At 39.3% G+C, this 20,967-nt stretch overlaps 1 protein-coding gene across 2 annotated transcripts in view; it reads left to right on the top strand.

Moving 5' to 3' along the window:
• Positions 1-20,445, top strand: part of LETM1 (leucine zipper and EF-hand containing transmembrane protein 1) — a 64,990-nt gene extending 44,545 nt beyond the window's left edge. The window contains exons 9-14 of one of the 2 annotated variants that reach the window (XM_054030053.1): positions 1,241-1,420; positions 2,090-2,245; positions 7,226-7,360; positions 8,073-8,263; positions 13,602-13,740; positions 15,953-20,445. In XM_054030053.1, the coding sequence (XP_053886028.1) occupies positions 1,241-1,420; positions 2,090-2,245; positions 7,226-7,360; positions 8,073-8,263; positions 13,602-13,740; positions 15,953-16,102 (951 nt within the window). In that variant the 3' untranslated portion in view covers positions 16,103-20,445. Of the gene's footprint in view, positions 1-1,240; positions 1,421-2,089; positions 2,246-7,225; positions 7,361-8,072; positions 8,264-13,583; positions 13,741-15,952 lie in introns of both variants that reach the window. The other variant, XM_054030052.1, reaches the window with a different exon arrangement.
• Positions 20,446-20,967: the final 522 nt, after the last annotated feature.

The following is a 20,967-nucleotide window of genomic DNA, read 5'->3' as shown; positions in this document are numbered from 1 at the left end:
TTACATATTTTTCCAAACACAATTACCTAAACACTGCATAGTGCTTGTACAGATTCACATTCATCTACCTGTTTGATAGGTTAATTTTTATAAAAATTAAGAACAGGAGTACTTGTGGCACCTTAGAGACTAACAAATTTATTAGAGCATAAGCTTTCGTGGACTACAGCCCACTTCTTCGGATGCATATAGAATGGAACATATATTGAGGAGATATATATATATCTATAAATATATATATCTCCTCAATATATGTTCCATTCTATATGCATCCGAAGAAGTGGGCTGTAGTCCACGAAAGCTTATGCTCTAATAAATTTGTTAGTCTCTAAGGTGCCACAAGTACTCCTGTTCTTCTTTTTGTGGATACAGACTAACACGGCTGCTACTCTGAAACCTATAAAAATTAAGTTATTCAAGGTTTTAAGTCAACTGGTAAAGACTGATATAGTATTTATTTAAAGACTACATATTTATTTTTAATAGACTTGTAGGTGCTGTTTCAAGGATATTACAGAAATATTTATTCAGTTACAGCTTTTACTACTTTGTTTCCACTGTTTTAGCAATGCTAGTCTTAACCATCTGTGTGTCCCACAACCATCTTTGTGTTGCTTCTGCACTGTCCCCTGTGCATGGAACTGCCTTCCTTTAAATCCCTTCCAAAAGACTCCTTTCTTCCATGATACCACAAGAAATAGGCAAAATTTCAGACTGATAGGGTGAGGGGCAGACCAGTGTAGTTAATAGTCAAAATTAGCTTTAATTTATACTCCTATTGTGTGTATTTAGAGTGTAATCCCTCTTCCTCACCCTTCTGATATTGCTTTTGACTTAGATTGTAAGTTCTTCAGTGCAAGTACTGCATCTTCCTGTGTGTATGGTCTACCATGTTGTGGGAGGTTACTGGGATAAAAGTTAACCTAAATATGTTCTGCCAAACGTGTCTGTTTTGAAGGAATGGGTTTTCAAAACTTGTTTACAATTTTGTCCTGAAAAAGATTCATATAGGGGACAAGATAAAGGAATGACTTGCACAATGAGAATGAAAAGCTTTAACAGTATCAAAGTAGAAAGGCGCTGCAGGTTTTTCAAAATAAACAGAATTCTCTCTGTGGACTGCACTAGTAGTATAATTTTTATTTGTTTGACAGTGTGTTCACTGAACTGTTAAGACCTCTGAGCTACATAATTCAAAATGTAGAAGTTTGTTCATATGTTATCCTTCCAATCTGTTTAGGCCAAAGAGGCTCAAGTCAAAGCAGCAGAAGTCGAGGGTGAAAAAGTAGATAATAAAGCTAAGCTGGAAGCAACCCTTCAGGAAGAAGAAGCCATTAGAAAAGAAAATCAAGAAAAAGAGATGGAAAGAATGTCTGAAGCTGCTGAGAAAGCCAAAGAAATCCTTCAGGTTGCAGCAAGGGTAAGTGCAACTTCCAGCTGTTGAGAATTAAGTGCGTCAGTAGCATGAACACTTAGTCCATTGTGGACTCCATTGTGTTTCTTTTGGGATTTATAGTGCATCTATTCTGGGTTTTGTCTGTAATCAAAAAGACATCAAAATGCACATTTGAAAAACGGGCATCTTAAAGCATGGGAGGCAGAAGAAAAAGAAATAGAGAATAATCCTGCAATTCAGGGGATTGACTAAATGACCTAAAATGTCATTTCCTTCTGTTATGTTTGATTCTGTTACTTGGAGGCATACAAAAATGCAGGAGATATTTTTGTTTAAAGAGTTTCCAGATTTTTCTACCTAAAATATTCTTTGCAGTTGGATTTGCTAATATTTAACATTAAAAAAATTTGAATATACATGATATAACATTGTTTGGCTTACTTGTCTATGGAAACTTAATGTTCTTGTTGAATCAAGCCATATCTTAAAAGGCATAATTTTATTAATATTTTCATGAAATGGGCTTAGACATTGTAATTGAAGTTGGTCAATTTGTAACTGGCAGAGACGTTCATACTGCTTTTGTAGTGTCTTGGAACCTGTATCTAATTAAGCAGATGATTCTGAAAACAGAGAAACATGATGCTGTTTTGTATTAATGAATGTCTTTTTCAATGTGGTTTTGAAATTCAGAAAGAGATGGAGTCTGCAGTGGATCTTGAAGCAGCTGCTGTACATGTGAAGAAAAGCCAGATAGCTGTGGATACTGAACATGAACTGGCTAGTGTGGATTTGACTCTGCATTCAGAGACCTTGAAAGATACAGCACCAGTGTTAGAAGGCATTAAGGTAAATTTTGGTATTAGAGACCGGTTTTAAAAACAGTGTTTGAAAAGTGTAAGCTGATCCAGTATAAAAATACCACTGTAGAGGCAATTTAATTTCTTCAACACAGTTCAGTGATTTGAGGAAAATCTTAGCAGACTTGCTTATTTTAGCTATCTTACCTCCTGAAGAGAAATCAGTCTGGCCCCAAACCCTTAAATTGCCTGCGTGCAAGGCCTAGGACAAAACTGCTAAGCCTGTCCACAGTCTTAAAACGTTTCCATTTTGTGCAGCTGATAAACCTAGTTCTGAGGTTGTTTGCAGTGGCTTTAGGAGTTTTAGACCGCTGCACTTCCATTTTTATTGCTTATTGTTTATATAATACCATTGGGCAGGAGTGTATGTATGGCACTTTACAAAACAAGATAAAAATGGGTTTCTTTCTTGAAGAGCATAGTCCAGAAGATGGAAGGCCTAACTTCTAGAATTAGGATGATGGTTTAGAAGACTTCTTTGTTACAGTGATGTATGTATATCTTCAGGAACTCAGTTATGGTTATTTTTGTGTGTGTAGATTGGGTAACTGAGAGCAAGAATATGGCCCCTTGTCTCTCTCATGGTGTAATTCCTAGCATTCTAATATTTTGTATTGGAATCTTTTACATGCACAACAAACTCATTAATACAGGAATCAGCTGTGAGCTAAGTTTTGACCCAGTCAGGTTTCCTTACAGCCTGCAGGAAGAATAGAGCACTTTAAAATGTTACTAGCTTTACACAGCTGCCAAACAGTGTCTTAAGCTAAAAGGAAGAATGCTGGGATCATTATAAACTCACTTCTGCTTTCAGTGGGGCAAGCAGTTTCTGTTGGCAGGATTCAGTGCGATTATTGAACTTGCCACCTTTCATTTAGGTGACGGTCTAGTGGTTTAGGGAGCTTGTCCAAATCAACTGTATATAGAAATTCACCCAAGACTTATTTGAATTTGCCAGAATCTTTTTGAAGTGTCCCTCTCTCTGCTCTTAAATCTTGCTCTCTAGCTTAGCTTCTTCTAAATTGCTACTTTGGACTCCATATGTGGACCCCTTGAGTTTTAAAAATGTCCCTGGAGAAGTGTGTGTGTGTGTGTATGCACGCGTTCATTCGTCAATTCGTTCATTCCCAGCATTGTTTGACCATACTCGGTATTTTCCCATTTTTTATAAGCTTTTCCTTTTTACTTTAACAGCTCGGTTTTCTAAAGAGATGAGTCTCATCATTGCATCCCTTGGCAAAGAATCAATTGTAGAAAAACCTTTTACCTTGAGTAGGTTTGCACTCCTGATACTACTTGTGATCAGTTCACCTGGTTGTGGCAAAGGAATTGTCAAGATGAAGGGAAAAGATTCTCTGAGTATCCATTTTATTGTTTAGCTACAAGATTTGAATAGCTGAAGTATAGTGTTATAAAATGACAGATGTGGGGGTTAGATGATGGTTGGTTCACTGTCCCCAAACATGCACAGGCCATAAGCATAGGTATAAGTGCTTTTCTGGATCTTGGGCCGAATATACATCTATTATGTTAAGAGATGAATTTTTACAAGCTTCCGAAAACCCAAACTATTTCATGGAGGGAACTGAATTCATAAAGAGGAAAATGGGACCTTCTCCATCATGAATAACAATGCTATATGTTGTTTGTTACATTATTATAATCTGAAATTATTGGAAATATACTACGGAAGGGTTTTTGTGGACCCCATCAATGTCACCTGTACTGTGATCTTGAAAACTGACATGCTAGGACACTGATTCATGCACACTAGACTAATCTCACTATCCTAGAACAAAATGGTGAACAAGATGCTCTCATTTCAGAGAAATCTCTAAAAAGATAACTATTACAACCCCAAAAACCTAGAATGTAATTATTTTTTTAAGGAGTTGTAGGGAAAAAGTTATGAATTGACCAGGAAATGGCACCCAGAACACACACATGACTAGTTTATCCCCCCTTTTTCTTTTTAATCTTGTTCAGTGGTTGTCAGATTTGCCCTGTAGAAAATCTTGTTTGAAAATGTGACACTGCTCTTTGCTTCAGGCATTCTATAAACTTTTTTCTTAAAGCAATACAAATGTCACTTTCTAGAGTATATATTCTCTATAGTTTGTACTCTTACTCCTCCCCCCCCCCGCCCATACTTGTTGTTTTGAGGAATTCTTCATGAGTAGTTCTCTAATGTTCTGCATTTTCTAGCTTGTCTGATTGTTTAACCTTTTGAGAACTAAATTATTCACAGTAGTAGTTTGCTGTGCGTGTCTGTGTGCTTTTTTGTAATTCAGTTTAGACTAGCATAGAGCATCTGCTTAATATATTAGTTGCATTAACTTAGTGATCATTCAAACAACTTACATTACTAGTTTCTATTTTCTTCCATGCTGCAAAGTTTGAAAAGTGGCAGTGGTACCTATGTATTAAGGTTAGGAACATGCTTTACGTTTCTAATGTTAGAAATTTAATTGTTTGTGTTTTTGCTGTAGAAAATCAAACATTTTATGATGCTCAGTTTGGGTTTTCTACTATTTGTGGAAGTGTTTTTCTTAAATGTAACTTATATTTGAATTTCTCTTAGTTCTTTTTTGTTAATTATTATAAAATTTACTGTTCAGTAGATGTGGTGGTCAGATTTCTCTGACCACCAGTGCTCCTACAGATCAACATTACTGCTAACTTTAAATGAATACTTTAAATATCAAATTGCCTTGTTAGGTTATCATCACTGCCTTAGTTAAATGAAAATAAGTAACATTGTATTAATAGCAGGATAACTCCAAAAAAGAAATTTATATAGTCACTTTAAAAAGTACTGATTCAACCTCATCTGGAATTCTCTGAACAATACTGCTTACTATACCATAGAAGTTCACTGTCACCTTGGAAAGGGGTGATACTGGGCAACTAATATAATGCCCGGTTCCAACAATCTCGGCTGTGATATGAAGGGGAAGCCAACTTAATTGGGTTTTGTTTCCTTAGAAGAGGCTTCAAGGTAACCCATATATTTAAAATGATACCTTTTTTTCCCATGTGTGAAGAATTTAAATGCTCTGAGATATCTTTCGAAAATGGAAGCAAAGAAGAAATTGTGCAAAAATATTACATGTGAATATCAGTAAATATGTGGCAGAAACGAAGTATCTGTCCAAGGGAGACCAAGATTAGTTTCTGGAGTGGGAAAAGATTGTGAAGATGATAATGAAAATAATTTGAGAACTAAATCTGGTGTAGGAACCCAAAAAGAGTTGGCACGTTTGGTCAGACCTTTCCAGACAATTTTTTCGCGGGGGAACTTATTGTTTTAGATGAGTAATGAGTAATTTTAGATACTTCTTGAAACAACTTAGTGGCTTCTTTTAAACTGACTGCTTTAACCCACAAAATAGAACATACATGGATGAGTTTGTGCTAATCGACTGTCATTTTGTCTTAGCTCTGAGACTTTTTTCTTCTTTATTATATTATAAATTTTAGAAACTACATTGAAAATGTGTAGGGAGATTGATAGTACCTGTAAATTAAGAGTCTGCCAAAACCTCACTTCTGACACAAAGAAGGTTCTCATTGTGAGCTGATCTCCTCTGGTTATTTGTTGAAAGTGTGTGTGTGAGAGAGAGAGAGAAACACTCTTTGATATGATTTATGCAGTTAATGAGGTGTAAAATCAGTTACACAAGCATTGAAAACCCAGTACTGGTTGAGGTCTTAAACAATGTGAATGTACACTGGCATACTTGATTTGTGGAATACTGAAAGTTTTCAATATCTTGTACAAACATGACTTTTCCAAAATAAACACACACAGTTAATAAAGAAGCATGTCAGAAATGGAAAAGGTGTTAAATGGACCAGCAAAAGAGACTTTGATATATTAATGGATGATGGCTTGCTTTTTTTTTTTCTTTAAGTACTGCTTGTTAAGTTGGGAATTGCAGCTATGGTGATCTGACAAAAAAGCAAAGCTTCTAGCCTGATCTTCTTGCAGATTTTTGAAGGAGAAAATGTCGATTCCTCATGCCACTGCTCAGCAAATATATTCACCAAGAAGGGTCAGAGCTATCATTTAATTATTGGAAGAGTACATTATGATCTGTGTTCAGTGTTCATTTATCAGTGAACTGGGAAAGGATAGGTGATGAAGTGAAACAGGCACTTTCCCATGAAGCAACTGGGTGAAATGCTTTTTTCATAAGATGGGCAATTAGAGCTAAATGTCACAAATAATCATAGCATTTTGCAGTCTATGCTATTTTTGTAGGCTAAAATGGTATTTATACAATTTTTTTCTTACGGATTAATGCAAATGTGTTTGCTTATGTCTTTGTCTTTATTTTAATTTCCTGGCTCCAGCTAAAGAGATTACTAGCCTTTCTTAGTTCTGTTTATTTGTGATGAGCCATTTTTCGAGACTAGCTTCTGGTGTTCTCATTTTGGGATGGTTGAAGATTAGGATTTTTTACTTTTGAGTATTAGGTGTTTAAAAAGACAGCAGTTTATAAGTCAGACAACTGTCTTGAAATGTGATACCTGCTAATTTTACACTATTACCAAAGATTACTATAAATTTAAAGAGCTTGTAGGAGGAAGGAACTTTTTTTTAATTGATATGTGCATTTCAGAACTTTTCATACAGTCAGTTACATTGACTGACAAAAGAAACGTTTCCTCTATTTGTGTTCTTTCACACAGCAACAGGTAGGAGAGAAACACTGTTTAAACAGTAGGGAAATATGGCTGTGAAAATCACAGAAATTGCCAGAGGGGCTAAGGGACAATTATAGTAACAAACTGAGTAGATTGACTGTTCTAATATACCTAACATCCATGCATCAATCTCAATATCAGTCTATGTATTATACCTGCTCTGAAACCTAAAAGAATACAACTCACAATGAATAAAAAATTTTTTTCTGGAAGAAACCACAAATGTGTCCTATGCTTATTTGGATATTCCACTTTTTAGGGTGAGGAAATAACCAAGGAGGAGATTGACATGCTGAGTGATGCTTGCACCAAACTGAAGGAAAAGAAGAAATCGTTAACAAAAGAAAAGGAGGAGCTTGAGGAGCTAAAGGATGATGTTCAGGAATATAGTGAGGTAAAGAATGGGGTGGAGAAGCTCTGTTCATACATATTCTTAGAAAAAGTAACCTTAAACTATTACAATTTATTTTGTGAGCTGAGAACACCCACATTGGAAACGGTTGGCAAGGCCTACTTGCTCAGTTCTTGTGTGGTATGTTGTCATGCAGGACCATCAGAGCCTCAGCTTGTGTAAATAGTTCAAGTTCAGCTGAAGTCAGTGGAACGATGACCGTTTACATCAGTTGAGAATCTGGCCTCTGTTCTTTATCCCATGCTCCCTGTGCCACAGAGGCAGTATGATCTGGGAGGGGAATGGAGTGCCTCTTAAAATCAATAGGGAACAATTTCTCCAATCTGTAAAGTGGTGTTGATGCTGTCTGAAAGAAGTCCTGATCCAGTTGTAAGACACTGAAAGGATGTGGGGTTGAAATACTAGAATGGATGAAAAGGTTTTTAATTGGCAGGAGGGGAACGGTTGAGGGTTTAGGACTATGTAAGGGACATGTACAACTAGCCACAACATTAATTTAATTTCTAAAATTAACCTTCATTTTTAGTCTCTAAAATTCACTGTTCCCATGTGTCTGACAACAGCAATAACTGCTTCCTCTCCTGCTGCAACCTTTTTGATTTGCATATGACTCCTGCTTTTCTGTTACAAATTACTATATTTGTTGCAAATTTATCTTCTCATGAACGCTTTTTTGCTTCACCATCTCCTCTAGGATTTGCAAGAGATAAAGGAGCTATCTAAAACAGGACAAGAGGATGTAGTGGAAGAGTCTAAAGCAAGCAAGCGGTTAACCAAAAGGGTGAACCGAATGATTGGACAAATTGGCAAAATTATTAATGAATTGGAGACCGACCAAAAGGTGGTGGATGGACAGTTGGACAGAGGTGCTAGTCCACCTATTGGGTAAGTGAATGATGGCACCACACTTCCTTTTCAAAACACTCATTCCCCGCCATCAGTCTGTGTGGTAGGCTGAAACATGAATTCTTGCGTTAGGTTGGTTTGGAAAAAAAATAATAGCAAGGAAGTTATTTTGTTTCAAAAGTTTAATGTACGGTTTAATTCTGAAAAGTGACTGCAAAAATTGCATTGTGGGCTTCAATCTCAGTGATCTCAATCTCAAATCCGGTTAATATACAAATAAAAAGATGGGTTTCTCCCCAAACTCCCAGTCCTGCAAATTCAGTCTGAGCTTTGAGAGTCAGGATGAGTTCTTTGGGACCTTGCCTTCCTGTGCTTGACACCAGTAGTAAAGGTTCTGCAGGCCAAATCATGCCCTTAGTTACATTTGTGTAGAATACACCAACATTTTATCTTCGCATGCTTTCTGACTTCCAAACAAATTCCATAAAGGTTTTATTATGCAGTGTAGCAGGGCGACGACTCACCTGGTGGCGCCTCCTGCTAGTCGTCCAGGGAATTAGCTTGCCAGCCTCCAGAGCGCCCTCTGCAGGCCAGTGTATTGCCTTGCCGCTGGTCCCCGTCCCTCCTGGACCCCAGTGCCACTTCTCACAGTCTCGCTGGGTCTCCCCTCCCTGGGGAACCCCCACTCCCCTATCCTCACCTCAGTCTTGGGCTACTGCTAGTCACCATCTAGCCCCCACTCACTGGGGCAGACTGCAGTATAATTGCCACTCATCATTGGCAAGGAGGGTTTGGACCTGCTGCCTCTGCCTACCCTTGGGCTGCCCTCTACAACCCCAGTACTCTTCTTGGCCTTTAACAAGGCCTGCAGCCTGGGGGGTTTCCAGGCTGGAGCTCCCCAGCTCCTCTAGCCTTCCCCAAACCCTGCTCCACTCTGGGTACCTTGCTCAGCAGCCAGGCCCATCCCTCTCAACAACTAGAGAGAGACAGACCAACTTAACTCCAGCCTAGCAGCCCCTTTATAGGGCCAGCTGTGGCCTGATTGGGGCGTGGCCCCAGCTGAGACTACTTTTCCAATCAGCCTAGGTTTTTCTCTCAGCCCCTGCCCTAGCCCTCTCCAAGGCTGCTTTTATCCAGGGCAGGTTCGAGGATGTTTTGCACCCTAGGCGAAACTTCCACCTTCCGCCCCCCCCTCCCCCCCGTCAAGCCCTGTGGCAGCTACCCACCCACCCCCTTCGCCCTGAGGTGCCCCCCCTCCCCCACAACAGCTCGCCCCAGCCCAGGGAGCCGTGCAGCAGCTCCCCGCCCCAGCTCACCTCTGCTCCACCTCCTCCCCGAGCATGCCATCGCCGCTCCACTTCTCCCACCTCCCAGGCTTGCGGCGCCAATCAGCTGTTTGCCACCGCAAGCCTGGGAGGGAGAGAAGCAGAGCGGGGTGGCATGCTCAGGGGAGGAGGTGGAGCAGAGGTGAGCTGGAGCAGGGAGTTCCCCTGCGTGCTGCCCCCTCTTCCCCTCCCCCCCCCCCCCCCACTTGCTGCAGGCAGCTCTCCCCCTGCCCCAGCTCCCTCCGCCTAAATGCCGACAATGACTGGGGCGGCCATAGATCCGGTCGCTGCCGCAGGACCTGAAATGCCGCCCCCCCAAATGCTAGCGCCCTAGGCGACTGCCTAGGTCGCCTAATGGGTTGCACTGGCCCTGCTTTTACCCCTCCGGGCAGGAGCGGGGTAACCACCTCGCTACATGCAGCTATGCTACAAAATTCAAACCTCAGACATTCATGCAGTTCTGATTTCAGTGGGAGTCTCTCTTCCTGCCCCTCCCCACCTTTAAAACTAAGGAACATCATAGCTCTCTCAGATTACTATTGCAACCAGGCTGCAAAATCAAGATTGGGGCCTCATTCTGCTGCTTGGTGTAGAAATATAAGAGAGTCTGTGCCCCAAACAGTTTACTGTCTAAATAGCGACGAGTATTCCCATTTTTATTAAGTCTCCACTCAATTCCTAGTTTAATGTAAATTATTTCAAGTTTATATCGTAAGATTAAGACGAACATGATTAAAGGTAGTTGTAGGGGGGAAACAGCTGGTGACCAGTCTTAGCTGACAAAGTATGGCCTATATATTTTAATCTGGGCTTGCTGTGTATGTAGTTCTATAAAACCATTCATTTATATGCAAAGGTTTCTTATCTTGGAGGGATGTAGGAAATCAATGAATAGTTTGCCAAACTTTGTGGTTCCTCTAATACTACTTACAAAAATGTGTAGTCTAAACAATTAAACTGTTTTTACTATATAGTCAACTTTATATTACAGGCGCACAGAAGCCCCATTGTGCTAGACTTTGTTATAGACATATTGCTTGGAATTATTACCCATTATGGGCTTGATCCAGCTTCAGCTGAAATGGATGGAAGATCGCTATTGACTTCAGTGAGAATTGGATCAGGGCCCTATGTGTAACGGATTCTTTTGCATGGTCTTGGAATATTTGTATATCCCCTTAACCTGATATTTTGAATTGTTGCTCTTCAGCATTCACCTTGCTGGTTGGTTTACGAGAAGTGAGTGTTGGCTCCATTGGGAAAAGGCTTTCTAAACTGCATGTGAGATAATGGAATGATAGCCATCAATAAAAAGGAGAGAATATTGGCTCAGATGGGAAGAAATTTCCATGTGTTGGCATGAATTGTATTGACAGTACTTAACAGGCTTGGCAGGAGGCAAGAATTGTCTTGTAGGTGTACCAGGTTCAGAAATACCTCAAGATTCTTGCTCCTTTGTCAGTGGAAATTAAGTGAATTACTAGGTTAAATGTTGGAGCACTGTATATATGCTTTGTGTGTACAAGTGTAAATGGGTGGACCATCATTTGACTATTACAATGGGGAATTACCACTGTATATTTGAATTTTAATGTAAGCTCGGTAACCCAGTATATCTTTTTAAACTTCCACACGAGACCCCCCCACTCAAGCCTTAATTTATGCAGTGTATAAGTGTATATTTTTCCGTACTGTTGGTCAGGCTTTGGAACAGTCAGTCTCCCTTTTTCTGGATCTTGGGTTAATATTCTGTTTTGTCTTAGCTGAATTTCCAAGTTATTGCAAGGAAATGTTTGGTTACTTCTGGGTTTTATGCCTTACGTAATGATTGAGAGATGCATCATGTTTAAAAGTGGCTAAGTAAAACTGATGAAGTTTTATACATGATAAATGCTTGTGGCCTTCCCTTCCTTTCAATTCGAGTGACTTTTTTTTACCATTTGAGTCTGGTCACTGCAATGACCTCCATAGCCTCAGGATTGTCATGGCATCAGCAAAAGTCCGGGAATTTTTAATGATGGTCCAGAGAAACATCCTCCCTCTTCTGAAAAATCTGTGGCCAAAAACCTGAGGTTAGGCAGATATGGTGTTAAAACCATACTAATAAAAACCCCTTATTAAAAGGATTGTTGGTTTTATCATCATCTGCATCTCTGTGTGACCTGGGTTGGAAGGTGTAAACTAGGGCTGTCAATTAATCGCAGTTAATTCATGCGATTTAACTCAAATTGATGATTAATCACAGTTTTAATCGCACTGTTAAACAATAGAATACCAATTTAAATTTATTAAATATTTTGGGATGGTTTTTCTACGTTTTCAAATATATTGATTTCAATTACAATGCAGAATACTAAGTGTACACTGCTCACATTATTTTTGCTTACAAATATTTACACTGTAAAAATGAGAAACAAAAGAAATAGTATTTTTTCAATTCACCTCATACAAGTACTGTAGTGAAATCTCTTCATTGTGAAAGTATAACTTACAAATGTAGATATTTTGTTTTGTTTGTTACATAACTGCATTCAAAAACAAAACACTGCAAAACTTTAGATCCTACAAGTCCACTCGGTCCTACTTCTTGTTCAGCCAATCGCTAAGACAAACAAGTTTGTTTACATTTACGGGAGATAATGCTGCCCACTTATTTACATCACCAGAAAGTTAGAACAGGCGTTCACATGGGACTTTGGTAGCCGGCATTGCAAGGTATTTGTGTGCCAGATATGCTAGACATTCATATGCCCTTTCATGCTTCGGCTAGCATTCCAGAGGACATGCTTCCATGCAGATGATGCTCGTTAAAAAAATACGTTTATTACATTTCTGACAGGGACATATGAATCTTTAGTGCATCTGGCATGTAAATACCTTGCAATGCTAGCTACAACAATGTCATGTGAATGCCTGTTCTCATTTTCAGGTGACATTGTGAACAAGAAGCGGGTAGCATTATCTTCTGCAAATGTAAACAAACTTGTTTGTCTGGGCAATTGGCTGAAAAAGAAATAGGACTGAGTGGACTTTCAGGCTCTAAAGTTTAACATTGTTTTATTTTTGAATGCAGGTTTTTTTGTACATTCTACATTTGTAAGTTCAACTTCCATGATAAAGAGATTGCACTATAGTACTTGTATTAGGTGAATTGAAAAATACAGTTTATTTTGTTTTTATAGTACAAAAAATAAAATATAATGTGAGCACTGTACACTTTGTATTCTGTGTTGTAATTGAAATCAATATATTTGAAAATGTAGAAAATATCCAAAAATATTTATATAAATGGTATTTAACAGTGCGATTAATCGTGCAATTTTTTAAATCACGTGATTAATCACAATTAATTTTTTGTAATTGTTTGACAGCCCTAGTGTAAACCACTTCATGAGGGCAAGCAGAGGGTTTAGCCTACAAAGGGCAGATATCAAAGCAACGTGTTGCCACTTCAGAAGCAGGGAGACAGTTTCTGAAATTTGCTTAGGAGTAGTATGGAGTTCAGTCCTTACATTTTGTGGAAGGGTTTGTTCCTTCCATGTGTGAGGAAATTAAATCCAACAGGGCGTGTCTGTGTATGCTGTTACAAGAACATATTCCTCAATTCTTGCCTTCCCAGGGTTTGTTCAAATGGGTTCTCTTGCCTGCTTTCCTCTCTCTATTTTCTGTAGACCAACCTCTTGAGTCCAGCAGGATGATTGAGGCAGGGTAGTGTCCCCTGAATGAATAGGACAAAGGTCTTTAGGTGCTGAGGAGCACACAAACTTGACCAAATTATATTTCAGTTATCAGTGGCCTCTTGTATTTGTGCAAATCAGCATGTGGAAATCATAAGAGTGAAGAAGGATAAGTGTCTGGAGGATAAAGACCGATTTAAAGATCTCTAATAACTGATAAATTATTCACTTTTGCTTTGTTTTCAGTTCTTGATCAGGCTACAAACCTTTTGTTCAATATAAAATACCATTACATGTCTTTAATATCCTTTTCTCTTCCTTCTTTACCTCTTTGTAGTAACTGTTTGCTGTATACAGATTGTGTTTCCCCTTTAGGGAGAATCTCATCAGTATCAACGAGCTTATTAGTGTGATGAAACAAATCCAGAAGTTTCCAGAGAACAAACTGAATAGGATTGCTGAGGCATTAGATGAAAACCAGGATGGCAAGATTGATATAGATGATGTTGCCAAGGTGAGTCTGCAGAGCAGTTTAATAAAATAAAACAGGTATTACACACTTACAGAACTGTTGAGTTAGGCTACATTTTACAGTTTTCACTTAATTTCATATTGTTTTCTTTCCCCAAATTTTTATTTTGATTTAGAATATCTGAATGATAGATCAGTCTTTTGTATTTGTGTTTTTAATACATACTACCACTGCTAAATTAATGGAGACTTTTTTACCACTAGTTTGGGGGATGTATTCATGATTTCCCCCCATATCCAACATTCACCTCTTCATCCCTAAACCAAAAGGTTCTCTTTCCTAGTAAAAACCACATCTGTAGCTCTTACCCTCCCCTCCACAGATGAGCATGTAATCTGGGATGCCTTTTGGTGGCACTCCCCATCTGTCCTACTATCTAGCCAACTGGACAGCTTGTTTTTTTTAATTAAAGCCTTATGCTAGATATTTGTAAATTAACTGAGTTTATGCACAATGCTTTGGCATATGAAAATGCGGTTTAAAATAGTATTTGAGGAGGCAATTGGGGAGGGGGGCAGTATTTGTTCCTTTCTCAAGAAAAGCGCTGTGGGTTTTTTTTAATGGCTACAAACAGTTAAGACTGGTATCTGCCAAAATTCTTCCCTACTATATCTAGAATACTAAACCATACAAACATTTGAGAGAGATGCTTCATTGTGCTCTGCATTCTTAAGCCTAGAGCACACCAGGCCATCAGCTGTTTGTCTCTGAAGCTCCACTGCTGTTGAGCTACAGAATCTCTTCAGTTTTGAAGCTTTAATGCTGTGGAGTTTAGGAGTTATGTAGCAACAGAATTTCAGAGACCCCAATAATAGGAACTGAGCTTAGATCTTCAGCCACTTTACATGAGTCATCAAAAAGCCACTGGATTTTAATAGTTTTTAAAAATATTGCAAAACTGGATTATAGTATATGATCACATGCAACCAACAGAATAACAGCGGGGGAGGGATAGCTCAGTGGTTTGAGCATTGGCCTGCTAAACCCAGGGTTGTGAGTTTAATCCTTGAGGGGGCCACTTAGGGGTCTGGGGCAAAATCAGTACTTGGTCCTTCTAGTGAAGGCAGGGGTCTGGACTCGATGACTTTTCAGTCCCTTCCAGTTCTATGAGATAGAGTTAATATATGGAGATATACCTATTTTGCTTAGACCTATGAGAGATTAGATTTAGGGCAGGGGTCTCAAACACGCAGCCCGCGGGGTTCTTTCATGCGGGCCGCCAAGTTCCCCGTGTCCCCACGCCTGCGTGCCCCCTGCCCGCCCCTCTGCCTACCCCATGGCGCCGTGAACCCCGCGCCGCTCCCTGAAGCAGCTGGAACTATGGCCATGCAGCCCTGGGCAGGGTGGGGGGGAGGGGGAATAGAGGGCTGCATGCTCTTGCTTCCCGGCACCGCTCCCCACAGCTCCCTTTGGCCAGGAATGGGGAACCACGGCCAATGGGAGCTTTGGGGGAGGTACCTGGAGGAGCAGGACCAGGGCTGCTTCCTGGAGCGGAGCGGGACCAGGGCAGGCAGGCAGGGAGCCTGCCCTGGCCACGGTACGCGGCGCGATAGGTAAACTGCGCCGGGCCAGAGCCCGCATCGCTCCTGCACCCCAACCCCTGTCCAGAGCCCCCTGCCACATTCCACACACCCCTCCTGCACCCTAACCCCCTGCCCTGAGCCTTCTGCCACACCTTTCACCCCAACCCCCTCCTGCACCCCACACCCAACTCCCTGCCCTGAGCCCCCTGCTGCACCCTGCCCACCTCCTGCACTCCCTGTCCTGAGCCCCCTGCTGCACCCCCACTCCTGCACCCCACACCCCAACTCCCTGCCCTGAGACCCCTGCCGCACCCTGCACCCCGACCCCCTGCCGCACCCCCACTCCTCCTGCACCCCATACCCCAACTCCCTGCCCTGAGCCCCCTGCCGCACCTTGCACCCTGAGGGGGCAGAGTTGGGGTGAGGACTTTAGGGAAGGGATTGGAATGGGGGCAGGGAAGAGGTGGGGCCTCATGGAAGGGGTGGAGTGGGGGCGGGGTCAGGGGCAGCAAGGCGTGGGTGTCAGTGATGTGGCCTTCAGGCCAATGAACTAGTCCTCATGCGGCCCTTGTCGTCGTCTGAGTTTGAGACCCCTGATTTAGGGTGTCAGTATACTTTAACCTATGTGAAAATTAATGTTTTTGTGGATTTCCTTTTTTATATTCATGTAGGTGGTAGAATTAATTGACAAAGAAGACATTGATATCTCAACAAGTCAGGTTGCTGAGATTATAGCACTGCTTCAAAAAGAAGAGAAACTGGAAGAAAAGGAGAAGGTGAAAGAAAAGGTTGAGAAAGAAGCTGTGGAAGTAAAGAATTAAACTTCAGAATCTGAAGTAAAGTCCAGTTTAACCAATACAGTTTATCTTCCTGTGTACTAAAGTGTGTGTGTGTGTGTGTGTGTGCGCGCGCGCACACATCTCAGTTGAGCTTGTGATGAAAAATGTTAACGCTTTGTCTGCTGAATGAGTTTGCTAGTAGCAAATCAAAGATATGTTTTGTGAAATATGGAATCAAATAATTTCTATTATCTAGCAAGTGATTTTTACCATCATTCATGAAGATGAAAACAATATGATTCTTTAAGAGCGTGTTCTTTGCTGTGGAATCACGTATTTGCAGTCATCACTGTGGTGTAGAGAATCACTAAACTTGCTAGTTTCCAAAACATTCGTATAAATAGTGTATCTATCATGGAATAATGTGTGTGAATGTCATTTATTTCCTTGCATCATGTAAACATCTGATCAGCAACCGTTAAACAAGGTCCAACATTATTGTTCTGCTTTCTCCTTGTGCTTTTTGCATAGTTTGATATCAATTTTTCCTTTCATCAAAATATTTCATTTTCCCTTGACACACTACTGAAGGGGCTGTGGTATCAATAGTAAGTGTTTAGATTATTTAATTTTTCTGAGCTTCATATCTGCTAAAATGTTGCTTTGCTAATACAGAATGTGGCATACTCTGATCTCGTGTGTTAAGTCAACTGTTTTATCTGTCACTTTTTTATGAAGGGAAGATTCAGTGGAACTGAAACCTCCAATGAAGAATGATTTTTATGGGTGCCTTAAGCTTATTGTGATTTAAAAGTGGGAGTGGTTACTTCTAAGACAATTCTCATAATTCCATATGAATTATTAAAGCAGTGGGGAAATAGGAACCTTTAACATACTTTCAAAATGTGTTCTGACACACAAATGGGAGAGTGCATATTTAAATAGCTAAAGTAATTAGAAGGGAAAAATGTCATGGTGATATTTTACATATATTTTTAAAACTTGCTGTTATTAAAAAAAAAAAAAAAAAAAAAGTTCGTTCTTATCTACATGAATCCTGTATACAACATAACAGGCATTTTTACCTCTTGATTTTTCATCTCGGGTAGGAAATCACTAACCATGTGACAGTCAGAAAACATTACGTAAATCTGTTCATCTCATGGCCTTGCTTACTGCAGTGTTACCAAATATCTGATATAAACAATGTTTTGAGTACACGGTTTGCTTTCTGGTTAACTGGTTCTTTTATTCAGTTTCTTCTCTAATTAAGTAATTAAATATTAGTAATTAATGGATCTGGATTTACTACGCCATGTCTTTATGTTTTAAATCTTCAGTTTAAAAAAAAAAAAACTGACAATTTTAGTATATTTATTTTCTAAGCAATCTAAGTTTCCCCATGTTTCTTAAATTTCAGATTTCATTTGCCAAGTACTAATATTATGACTCACCAGTGTTTTCATTTTGCACCCAGTAGTTCATAGTCTCAAATGTTTGTAATTATCAGATTAATGCATGTTAAACATGCAGCTGTAGAATGCTGTACATGGAAGAGAATGGAGTCTATATCTTTTTTGCTATAGTAAAAATTACGTACGGTCTCAAAAGTTTTGCCTCCCAAACACATTTCAGTGTAATTCTTTGTTTTTTGTGTTTAAATCTGAATTAGAATGACAAAAATGTTTATAGAGACATGGGACTGATATGGCTACAATTACACTGTAAACCAAAATGTTTATAGAAACTCCTTCAAGTTAGTGGAACAAAATATAGTTTGGGCATTCTCATGGCTTGCATGGTGGACCATTATATTTATTGAATTGCTTCTTGTACATTTTGCTGTGGTAATGTACAGTTTGTTAGCTAATTTTAGAAGCAGAGTAAAAATGTTTAGTTCACAACTGTAGAACATTTTTCAGTTTGTAAACTATACAGTTTGTAAAGAAAGATGCTTACAATGGGTAATGTGACTGATCCTCCTGAGAAGCACTATAATTGCATCTTACTGAGTAAACTGTATTCCACCTGTGGACAGGTTGAAATTACAAAGTAATATGATCTTTGCGATTCTTTTACTGTATTTTTTTAAATGGATGGGCATGTCTGCTTTCCTGAAAGTAGGGGTAAGGTATAGATTCCAGCATGAAGTCCGTTTCAAGATGTGTATTTATAACTTGACTATAACCTTTAAGGCTAAAACTTGCCCAGTATTCCATACCGTGGGCTGTACTTATCAAGGCATTGAGGCACATTGTCCCTGCTATGTTTGGTTGTGCCTTTTGTTCGTTTGAAATATTAGGTAGCGTGAACGAGAAAGGAGATCTAAAGTAGGTGATGAACGTTTTTAAACAACATCCTTATTAAATTCATTCTGATACATTTATGGCTAAAAGTTTTTGCTCTTGGACTCACCTGAAAAATGATATATTGAGATACTTGAATCAGTTAATTTAAAAGCATTGCTTTCAATAACCAGTGTTAGTTTCCCTGTCATCTAAAGAGATTTAAATAAATCATGTATAAATCAGCAATAGCTAAATGTGTTAATTTATTTTGAAAAATATTACAAATCCAAGATATGTGGCCTATAATTCATAATTGCGAGCGTTATCTGCCATTTTATATAGTAAGTGGGCAAACCCATGACTAGCTAGACTTATGGTGTGCTCTGCGGGTCTCAAAAATATTTGGCAGGCTTCCGTTAACCACCAAGGGCCCCAAATCCAAAACCCTTCCTTGAGTAGTTTTATGGAAGTCTTTAAAACTACACAGGTTAATGGGCGTGGGGGTTTGGCAGGATTGGGCTTCAAATCAAGAGCTTTACTGCTTTTTATCTAGACCAAAAGTTAAAATACTTCAGGAGGGATTGATGGTTTTCAGATGTACAGTAGCTGGTCATAGAATTTACTCCTCTATGAACTATTTAATCAGTAGGTCTAAATATTTCGTTTAAATTTATTGAAAGGTTGTATGATATTTGAATGAGCTTGAGTTACACAAGCTGATTCTTCAAAATTAGTTAGGCAAGCAATAACATCATTGTTATCGCAGTGTTTCAAATTCAGGTAAAGATCTGATATGTAATTTTTCCCCTAAATTGTTTATGAATCTTTATTACTTATGGCTTACCAAAAAATTCCAGTTTGACAACAGAGTTACTGAAATAGAGCAAAGTAGTGTGTCCTTTACCTTTTGCCTATGACATAATTAGGTACTTTTGTAACTTAGTCATATTTAATCAATTAAACAGTTCTTTCCAGCTCATGTTTTTTTCAAATGCCCACTTTCATTCAGCTCTTCATCAGCAAACACATGCTGTTGTTTGTGCTGTATAAATAAATCTGTCTGCCAGCTAGGTACCAGAAGGTTAATTTTATGGAGCACTTGTCATCTTTAAAAGATACTAATATTAACTGTTTTTCTGTTTGAGTGCCACATGCAACTTTTAGTGAAGGTAATGGGAATTTTTCCATTGAGTTCAGCAGGAATTGGATCAGACCTGAAAAAGGCAGTTTTTCTTTTTTTACCTCATTTGTTTTGATGTGTACATTACACCCTACCAAAAAGCATTAAAGAAATTCATAAAGCTATAAACTTGAACTAATATTTTAAAAAAGGCTTTGAAATAATTTTAAAAAGCAAGATCTTAAATGCTAACAGAATACATGAATAACCTTCATTTACAGACCAGTGGTCTGAAAGCTTTTTGTTTCCCAAGAGCTGAGTTTTTGAGATTCGTTGTTTTTCTTGTAAGAATAGATGACATCACTAATTCCTGAAGTGTGCAGGGAGCTGCATTCATGTAGGAGAAACACAGAACATTAAACTTGGGTCTTGGCATATAAATGCTTTTCAAATATCTTTGCTTAGAATGTATAGCTAGGGCCTCCGATCCTGCAAAGAGAAATGTGTGGGCAGACCCATGCCTCAGTACAGAGCTGTGTTGATTTCATTGGGGCTGTATGCAGGCATGGATCTCTTTTGCCTTAAATGGTAGGCTTTGTGAAAGGGACTGGCTCTTCTGATTTGTGCAGTTTGGAATACTGCATGTAATTTATATATATCTTAAACATACGTGCTGCTAGTGACTTAAGCGTTTAGATATTTTAGTATGTATTTTTAAAGCATTTGTTTACTTTGAACTCGAGATTTATTTCAAATTATTCCGTATATTTTTAATTTGAAAGAAATCCCATATTTAATTCTACTTTTTGAGATTTGTTGCAGTTTAAGGAGTTCAGCCCATGTTATAACACTGTCTAAAAGGTCACTTGCTATCTGTGCTCTAAACTTGCCACAGTACAATATAAAGTTTTTTGGGGGAAGTTTATTAAAATGTGTAATGTCTTCAGTTTTAATAAACTTGTAATATTTTTACACCAGAGATGTTGCTGCTTTTTATATGACTTGACTCTTATTTACTGCTGTTTAGATGAGTGACCAGCCACAAGTCTGATAAATGGCAGATCCAGGATTACAACTACAGGATGAAAGAGGGCAGATAAAGTACTGAGGTCTAAAATACTGGTTCTTAGAGTGCTTGCTCGTGTCCATTCCATATTAGGTGTGCGCGCTCTGCGTGCACTGCTGCTGGAGATTTTTTTCCCCCTGTGGTATCCATAGGGCTGACTCTAGCGCCCCCTGGAGGCCCATGCTCATATGCTGGTATAAGGGCCGGCGCTGGCCTGCTCCTGCCCAGTTCCCTCTTACTCCTGTAACAGCTGCTGGAACAGTCTTCTCTCTTGCTTTAGCAAGTCCTCTCTACCAGCGGGTGTTTGGTGTGTTACATTGTTGTAAATAGTTAATTTTAGCTGTTAGTCCCCTTAAGGGACATTGTGCCCAAGACAGGGCATGCCCAGTCCCCAGGTTTCAAGCAGTGTGCTACATGCACTAAACCCATGCCC

This window comes from Malaclemys terrapin, chromosome 5 (genome assembly GCF_027887155.1).
Source record: "Malaclemys terrapin pileata isolate rMalTer1 chromosome 5, rMalTer1.hap1, whole genome shotgun sequence".
In the NCBI taxonomy this organism is placed as follows: Eukaryota; Metazoa; Chordata; order Testudines; family Emydidae; genus Malaclemys; species Malaclemys terrapin.
This window is presented reverse-complemented; position numbering and strand designations above follow the sequence as displayed.